Source organism: Oryx dammah, unplaced genomic scaffold (assembly GCF_014754425.2).
Source record: "Oryx dammah isolate SB20612 unplaced genomic scaffold, SCBI_Odam_1.1 HiC_scaffold_11232, whole genome shotgun sequence".
Lineage (NCBI taxonomy): Eukaryota > Metazoa > Chordata > Mammalia > Artiodactyla > Bovidae > Oryx > Oryx dammah.
The window spans coordinates 4,622,969-4,632,410 of record NW_024080625.1 but is presented as its reverse complement, the minus strand read 5'-3'; the positions used below and the strand labels follow the sequence as shown (position 1 = coordinate 4,632,410).

The 9,442-nt window shown below is 42.4% G+C and overlaps 1 protein-coding gene across 2 annotated transcripts in view; it reads left to right on the top strand.

Moving 5' to 3' along the window:
• LOC120861344 (anoctamin-6) overlaps positions 1-9,442 on the top strand; it is a 232,009-nt gene that overhangs the window by 95,108 nt on the left and 127,459 nt on the right. For both annotated transcript variants that reach the window (XM_040236992.1, XM_040236991.1), the window contains exon 2: positions 3,250-3,329. In XM_040236992.1, the coding sequence (XP_040092926.1) occupies positions 3,250-3,329 (80 nt within the window). The remainder of the gene's footprint in view (positions 1-3,249; positions 3,330-9,442) is intronic.

Genomic DNA, 9,442 nt, shown 5'->3' with positions numbered 1-9,442 from the left:
TCCACCAGAGTTCTCGGGAGCAGGCACCTTACTTTCGGCTCAGGTCTCAGCTCTGTAAGGACCCCGGCACCTGAGTGTAACAACAGACTGTGCGGTACTTGCTGTCGTCCACCAGAGTTCTCGGGAGCAGGCACCTTACTTTTGGCTCAGGTCTCAGCTCTGTAAGCCTTGCTTGGCTCCCCTCATCTGTTTCTTGTTTCTGCTTTGGTTCATTGTGATGAACCCAGTTTTTCAGAAGCATTAGAATCATTTGTGTCCTTTTCTACTGGCATTTTCTTGCAATCTATAGGATTACAATTCATAGGATTATAGTGGGCAAGATTCTGAGTGCACCTAAGATCTAATCCCGATATTGGGGTAGTGAAGTGCCAAAGCTAAGTAGCTGAATTGTTGACTGATAGTTTGGTTTTGTTAAACAGTCACTTAGAGATCTCTTAGTGACCCTCACCTATACATACCCAGCTGTCCTTTGGGCCATTGAAGGGAATTATTCTGGTTCTGTAGGAACCTAGCCTTTTGGTCACAAAATCCTCTAATGGATTTTTTAAAAATTAATATACAATTAAAAGTCACTACATTTCATAACATTAAAAGTAATTTGACATAACTTAATGCTTATTCCATGCTCAGTCTCCCTAGTTTTGATAAACAAAAACCTTTACGGCTAGTTTCTTGAAGTTAGGATCCAGTTGAGTACCACATGTAGCTAGTGGTTGTTGAGATATTGTGATTTGTAATAAGTGTATATTTACTCTTCCTTGGTTCTTGGCACAGAGCTCCTTTTTTTTGTTTAATTTTTTGGTCATGCTGTGCAGCATGTGGGATCTTATTTCCCTAATCAGGGATTGAACCCTCATCCCCTGCATTAGAAGCACAGTGTCTTAACCACTGGACCACCAGGGAAGTCCCAAGGGCGACTTATTTATTTATTTACATTTATTTATTTTTGACCATACCTTGTGGCTTGTGGGATTTTAGTTCCCTGACCAGGGATGGAAGCAGTGAGAGCCTGGAACCCAAGCCACTAGACTCTGGGGAATTCTCACGGAGAATTTTAAAAAACACTTGGAATTTCCTAAGTGATGAGAGGGATAAAGATGCCTTTTATTATGTTAATGAGGTGCTCTGATAGCCCCTAGGTAACCACAGGAGCTGGGGCTGGCTTCCTGGGGAACCCACTAAGTGATTTGACGATAGAAATTTTCAGTTGCACCTCCTTGGCCTCTGGGTAGGGGGGCGGACAAGTTGAATCAGTTGCCAATGGCCACTGATCATCAGTCATGCTTCTGTAATGAAGCCTCCATTGGGCTTGCCTTGTTGCTCAGAGGGTAAAGAATCTGCCTGCAGTGTGGGGGAAGGTTCGATCCCTGTGTTGGGAAGATCGCCTGGAGAAGGGAAAGGTTACCCACTCCAGTATTCTGGACTGGAGAATTCCATGGACTGTATAGTCTGCAGGTTCGCGGAGTCAAAAACAACTGAGTAACTTCCACGTATACAAGTATAAAACCTCCGAAGGACCAGATTTGGAGAGCTTCAGGTTGGGGAACACGTGGAGATGCAGGGAGAGCGGTGCACCTGGAAAGGTGTGGCAGCTCTGCCCCTGTCCCCACACCCCCTTCCCCTGTACCTCTGCATCTGCCTGTCCACCTCTAGCCTTTATAACGTCCTTTGTAACACACTGGTAAGTGTGAGTAAATGTGTCTCTGAATTTTGTGAGCCACTCTTAACAAATTAGTTGAACCTGAGGAGAGGGTGGTGGGAACCTCTGATTTATATAGCTGGTTAGTCAGAAGCACAGGTGGCAACCTGGACTTCCAGTTGGCATCTGCAATGGGGGCAGTCTTGAGGCCGTACATATGCTGTGCAATCTGATGCTACGTTCAGATAGATCGTGTCAGAACGGAATTAATTGTTTGGTGGCATGGGAAAAAACACACATCTGTTCCTTAGGGCTCTTTATTATTTTTTTTTAATTTATTTATTTTTAATTGAAGGATAATTGCTTCACAATATTGTATTGCTTTTTGCCATACATCAACGTGAATCAGCCATGGGTATTCATATGTCCCTGTCTCACCTCCCAGCTCATCCTACCCCTCTAGGTGGTCACAGGACACTGTCTGAAGCTCCTTAGGGTTCTTCAGATCTCTAATATTCAGCATATTTCATGTCATTGATTTGTTGAAGAGGCTGGATCTGTTGATACATGAGATTATTTAAATACTTAATAATATTTAAGATTATTTATGTTAGTTTATTTAACTAAGAACATTTTCCTACATGGCCAAAATTGCAATATCACACTTATTGATATTAATATAATCCAATGCTTAATCAATATTCAAATTTTCCTGATTTTGTTTGGAAGTCTTTCATATCTGGATCGTTTAAAGCAGGATCCAGCCCAAAACCACACTCTTCAGATGATTGTTTTGTTCTCTTAATGTGGCTTTAATCTGGAACAGTCCCTTTTATTCACATCGGGAACTTGTTTACAAGAGGAGACTAGTGTCTTGCAGAATGACCCACTCTCTGAATTTGGCTTCTTTATCTCTCTAACACTGTACTGTCCAGTGTAGTAACCACTGGTCCCATGAAGTTATTGAGGTTTTGAAATGTGGCTAGTTCACACTGAGATGTTGTGAGTATAAGACTAATACCCAAAAATGTAAAATATTTAACTAATGATTTTTATATTGAATATACACATTGAAATGATAATCTAGGTATATCAGATTAAATAAATCTTATTGCTAAAAATAATTTTACCTATTTATTTTTCTTAATGTAGCTACTAGAACATTTTGTTTGGCTCCCAGTGTATTTCTATTAGATAGTGCTTTTCAGCAGATTTTGAAATTACTACCCTAAAATGATTTCACATCAGTTTCCTGAGACATAGTAGAGGAAAAAAGGACATCAATAGGCTAAAGTGTTCCTGAACTAGAATTGTACAACATTTAGTTGCTGTGTCCTTACATGTAGAAGCTAAATGATTTTCCATGGTAGATCTAGCCCAGAGCATTTTAAGACCTAATATCCTATAAACATGGCATTGTCCAATAGATGAAACAGCTGCTGAAGATTTTGAGTGTCCTGGTACCTGAAAGCATTAAATAATGTCAATTTGTAGTGTGCCACAGGCACGGTAATTAATCTGATGCTGCTGACTTAAAAACGAAAAAAAAAAAATGTATGTAAGTCAGTGAAAGTTCATGCTCATTTATTTTTCCGTTTGTTTCTTTTCAGCCTTGGAAAACCTTGAACAGACAATTGTCTCTGGTTTTGGATCATTGGAAAGTCAGCAGGACTTCCGAACCCCGGAGTTTGTGAGTACTACTACTCTATCTTAAATTTGTATCAGTTACCTAGAGAAAGAGGGTTTGTTTGTTTTAAACGGAGTTCCTGCTTTCAGGGGCTCTAGGTCTGGCACAGGTCTGGCTGGTAGGAATGTGTGTGCCAAGCTCTGGTCCTCTGGGGAGCAGGTTCCGGAGGTAGTGTCTTGGCATCATGCCCTGTAAGCCCGCTCTTCACGCTGCTTGTAATGACGAATGAGAACTCTGCAGTAAAATGGCATCGTGTTTCTTAAACTCCCCCTTTATGCATTGGCACCCTTACTACACTTTCTGCTGCCAGTAACCCTGGAAACCAGTCTTTACTGAGCACATCCAGGACATTGACCAGTCCGATTCATGTTTCATTCTGGAGTTTTCAGTCACACAACCTATATGGGTACGTCTTGTAGGGCTATTCTATTGGTTGTTTCTGCTAAGAAAGGGACTAAATGCTCTCACTAAATTAGACTCATTAAAAATCAGCCATGGTTCCTACCCTCAAGGAATTAAAAATCTTATTAGATACTACTGTGATTGTATTAATGCCTTGTTTAAAGAAAATTAAGCACATATGATGCCTGGTGCAGAATGTCCTTGCTGGCTGGATTTTATGTTGGGCTCTTTGAAGAGGGGCCGTACATACGGTACATATGAGTCAGAGGGGCTCTGACTCATGTACCATGTTATTGCACCAGATGTGTGAGGAGAGCATGCCAGGATGCACCTAGATTTACTTTTTGCCCCCTGCTGCAAATGGCTGGTCCACCACATTAGCAATGGAAAAAATCTGTTTTTCAAATTTATTTTTGAAATACGATACATAATCACTTCTCCAGTAATTGGCAGAGCACAGTTATTATTGATAGTGACAAAAAAACAAAAAAAAAAAACCCCACCCCACCTCATGATATGGTTTCCTTCTTCTCATTGATTCTTTAGGGATCGCCCCCGCCATTCAGCCAAGAGTAAGGAAGCCAGGCAGGGCTCTGGACTGAAAAGGGATCGCATATGAGACTCTATTCACAGTGCCATTTTATTTCAAAGTGTGGGACTCCTGTGGTGTACTTGCAGATTGCCTACTGTGAAAATCACTTGGATATAATAGAAAGACATAGTATTCAATGACTTCTCTATTATATTCAGCGAGATTTTCAGCGAGACAAAATTGTGACTACTCACCAATATTCCCACATCTTAAAGTAGCAGAGCAGTTTTTGGTTTTTCCGATTTCTGCTATTACAGCCCCAAAGGAGAATTGACACAGATTTTTCTTTTCATGTTTGAGTATGATACTGGCACAGCCTCATGAAGCTGGCCTTTTTCTGTTTTGTTATTTTCTTAACTGCTTTTTACTGATAATCTTTAAGCAACATGTGTGCAGCTCTAAAAAGAGCTGTGTGCAGTAAGATGTCAGTGTGCCTGGTAAACACATACATTGTCCACACCAATCCCCCGAGTGATAATAAAACAGATTTCAGTATGTAACAATGATGTTTGAAACTGGCATGCCTCAGCAGTGTCTTTGCTACAGTCTACTGGGAATTACACTGGTAAGCTTCCACCTTCAGTGCTAACCCACCACTTTTCCCTTCCCAAAGTGTGAAGACTGGTGAGACTAGCCTAGAATGATCAGGGGTGGAACTCGAGGATCATGGGCTATGCTTCCTTTTGGGGACCCTTGTCTTAACAATGAGTCTTAGAAAACCCACGCTGAAAAGAGATTTTTAGGTTAAGTCTCCATATTTTTGTTTTCCACTGTCATGCCTTAAAGAATATGTAGAGTCATTTCTGTAGACCACAGGATGGTGTGGAAATTGTTAATCAAGAGTTTCCTTATTTGAGTGGCTGATATCAGATCTCTATGTCCTGGCTGGTATCTTTCTCTAATTGTGTGTCCATATTGTGTTCAGGGAGGAATTTGTGATTTTCTTGTGTTTTATAGACTTTCACATGTACTTCTGTTTTATTGACTATGCCAAAGCCTTTGACTGTGTCAATCACAGCAAACGGTAGAAAATTCTTCAAGAGATGGGAATACAGACCACTTGACCTGCCTCTTGAGAAATCTGTATGCAGGTCAGAAAGCAAGTTAGAATTGGACATGGAACAACAGACTGGTTCCAAATTGGGAAAGGAGTTCGTCAAGGCTGTATATTGTCACCCTGCTTATTTAACTTATATGCAGAGTACATCATGAGAAACGCTGGACTGGATGAAGCACAAGCTGGAATCAAGATTGCTGGAAGAAATATCAATAACCTTAGATATGCAGATGACACCACACTTATGGCAGAAAGTGAAGAAGAACTAAAGAGCCTCTTGATGAAAGTGAAAGAGGAGAGTGAAAAAATGGGCTTAAAGCTCAACATTCAGAAAACTAAGATCATACCATCCAGTCCCATCACTTCATGGGAAATAGATGGGGAAACAGTGGAAACAATGACAGACTTTATTTTCTTGGGCTTCAAAATCACTGCAGATGGTGACTGCACCCATGAGATTAAAAGACGCTTACTCCTTGAAAGAAAAGTTATGACCAACTGAGATAGCATATTAAAAAGCAGAGACATCACTTTGCCAACAAAGGTCTGTCTAGTCAAAGCTATGGTTTTCCAGTAGTCGTGTATGGATGTGATAATTGGACTATAAAGAAAGCTGAGTGCCAAAGAATTGATGCTTTTAAACTGTGGTGTTGGAGAAAACTCTTGAGAGTCCCTTGGACTGCAAGGAGATCCAACCAGTCCATTCTAAAGGAGATCAGTCCTAAATATTCATTGGAAGGAATGATGCTGAAGCTGAAACTCCAATAATTTGGCCACCTGATGTGAAGAACTAACTTATTTGAAAAGACCCTGATGCTGGGAAAGATTGAAGGCGGGGGAAGAGGAGACGACAGAGGATGAGATGGTTGGATGGTATCACCGACTAGATGGACATGAGTTTGAATAAGCTCCGGGAGTTGGTGATGGACAGGGAGGCCTGGCGTGCTGCAGTCCATGGGGTCACAGAGTCCAGTATGACTGAGCGACTGAACTGAACTGAACTGATAGACTTTCACATATCTGATGCTCATTGTCTGCTGCGTCTTTGTGTAGCGTGTGTATAGCTGTTGGTGTTTTCTCCTCAGCATCAGTCTAGCCCATGTTCTCCCAGTTCCACGTAAACATCCGTCCCCCGGACTGCAGTCTCCATGGTAAACAAACAGGAGGTATAGAAGCCACCTTGAGGATAGGGCTCTCAGGGGAACCCGGTGTGACATTTAAGGGAAGCCTGTTTTGTAGACAGAAAGTTACAGCGTCAGTAAGAATGGGTGGCTCCCGTTGGGTAGGGAGGCGGATTGGGCCCACGCCAGGACAAAGTCAGGTAAGTTGACCCAAACCCAAATCTTAAATTACGCCAGTGACAACGGTGCAAACCTGGGAGCAAAATGAGCCCAAAGACAAAGCAAATCTGAAAGCAGAAAAGACAGAGCAGAATCAAAGGAGCTGAAGAATCCTTATTCTGTTCTTCTCTGGGTGGTGTTTTGGAAGGTCCAGCCGCAGTTTGCTGAGTTGAACTGAAATAAAGCAAGTCTTAGACTGTGTTTACTCAGGCCTTATCCTCAAATAGTTCAGATTTTAGAAGGCTCCAGCGCCCAGTGTTTTTATACAATGGAGTGTATTTATATCGTTTGACCAAGGGGGAGCACAGAATTCTTATTGTTATTACTTTGTTTGCTTCAGCTGTTGTCTTTCTTTCATTTGAAACAAGTCCTGAAAACAGTGCTCCTTGGGGCATGATAAGTACATTAAAGGTTTCCTTCCCAGCCCAGGTGTCTGTAATGTGACTAGTCGAACAAAGTACCATTGTATTGTCTATGTAAATCGTGGGTCAGAAACGCTCTCATGAACCCCTCCTGTGCCTGCAGACAGCGGCCACCTTGTAGGGCCGTGATCTCATGATCACGTGTTGTCTCGTGATCTCGTGTTGCTCGTCCCTACCTCCCACTCCACTCTGCAGGCTGAAGTGGGTGAGGTTAGCCGAACCATGCTGACATGTTAAGGGGTAAGTGGAGATGTGGACACTGATGCATGAGTTGCTGCCTCCCCAAACTTGTGAGGAGCTGGGAACATGTTGAAACTGGACATCGAGCCGCTCTGAGGGGAGGTGCATGTGTGGGTGAGGGTCAAAGTGAAAGAGACTTGGCTAAAGACTGACCTTTCCGAGAGTCCCTTGGTGATCTCACTGTGGTGGGAAACCACCTCAGTTGTGGTTCGGTTTTTTGTGCAAGCACAATGGAAATCTGCCTTATGACTGCTTTGTTAACTTAATATTTTATCCCAAACATTTTCCCATTCTGTCCCAGTTTTCACGGCGGTATAATCGACAATTAGCACAGTGTACATTTGAGCTGTAAGCTCCATGCTGGTTTTCCATCTCTGACATTGATATCTTCGCTGACATTTTCTGTCCCCTGTGTCAGTAAACTATAATTCATCACACTAGGAATTTTCAAAGCAGTTAGTTCAAGAGGAATCTCATCAAGTAAATGGTGGCATGGTTGGATGCTCTGTGACCATGTGATTGGTGACTATCAGTTTGGGACCCGGACCCTGAAAGTAGATGGGGTGCAAGATAACAGGTATCAGACTCTGAAGAAGGGGATTAACCAAAGAGAGGCTGGGAACTGAGTACCAGAGACCCAGATAAACGTGTAGAGTTCAAACTGAGAAGTGGAGACTACAACACTAGGCAGTCTGGTTAGAAGCAAGGATGGGGAACCATTCACATGCTGATGGAGCAGATAAAAGTGGCCCTGCAGAATGGCAGCACAAACATGGGGTATCCCAGGCTCCCACTAGTGTCCCCAATCCCAGATATAGTCAAGAGCAAAGGTGATATGACATGTCAGTGTAGGGACGCAGCAGGCATGACTGCCCAGCAGACCCCAGGTTGATTCTAAACCCCACGGAGTAGGAAGAAACCTGGGGGTTGGAAGCTAATACGTGGAAAGTTTGGGTAGTGGTCCAGGCTCTTTGTAGAAACCCTGCCTCTGTTGGCACGATCCCAGGAACTCACATGGGCCTGATTGCTTGAGTATACATAGGGTGAAGGATAGGGTATGGAGAGGAATTCTCATCTAGCAATCATGGATCTATCCAGCAGCAAGCTGGAATGGAATAACAGGGCTAAAAAATTACATTTTAAAATTTAAAAGTCTTGAGAATAAGAGCCTGTTTTTCGAGTTTTTCAAGTTTTCGAGTTGCAAATAGTTCAAGTTTTTCCAGAACTTGAGATTTATGTCTGACTCTCTGGATGTTTTAGAGGCAGGACTTCCCTGACAGCTCAGCTGGTAAAGAATCTACCCGCAATGTAGGAGACCTGGGTTCAATCCCTGGGTTGGGAAGATCCCCTGGAGAAAGGAAAGGTCACTCACTCCAGTTTTCTGGCCTGGAGAATTCCATGGGCTGTATAGTCCATGGGGTCACAAAAAGTCAGACACAACTGAAGGACTTTCACTTTCAGGCTTCTTCTTATCCTTTATCTCATGTCAGTTGATGGTGTTTCCTTTGTTTAGCTTCTATCAGATTTGCATAAGTAATATGAAAAAGTTTAGACTGGCAAAAGAGTATAGGATTATAACAGGATAAATCAGGGAAGATGATGAGAAACCACAGAATTTAGAAAAGACAAAGAGTGTCAGAAAGATGAGAATTAAAGTGGAGCAGTTAGTTCAGCACTCATGATTTTGCAGAGAGAAGGATGTGGGAAGAGTACTTATGCCATTTGGAATTTTGTTTAACTGCATTCTCTTTTTGAGAGAGGATACTACTACTAGGGCTTCCCTGGAGGCTCAGTGGTTAAAGAATACAGCTGCAATGCAGGAGACACAGGTTCGATCCCCGGGCCGGGAAGATTCCCTTGAGAAGGAAATGACAACCCACTCCAGCATTCTTGCCTGGAGAATTCCATGGACAGAGGAGCCTGATGGGCTACCGTCCATGGAGTTGCAAAGATTCAACCATGACTGAGCATGCCTGCACTACTTAATAGAAAATATAATTGATTTCCTGAAATTCAAATTTGATTGTCTTTAACTAGGTGAAGATAGATGTCACCCTGAAGAG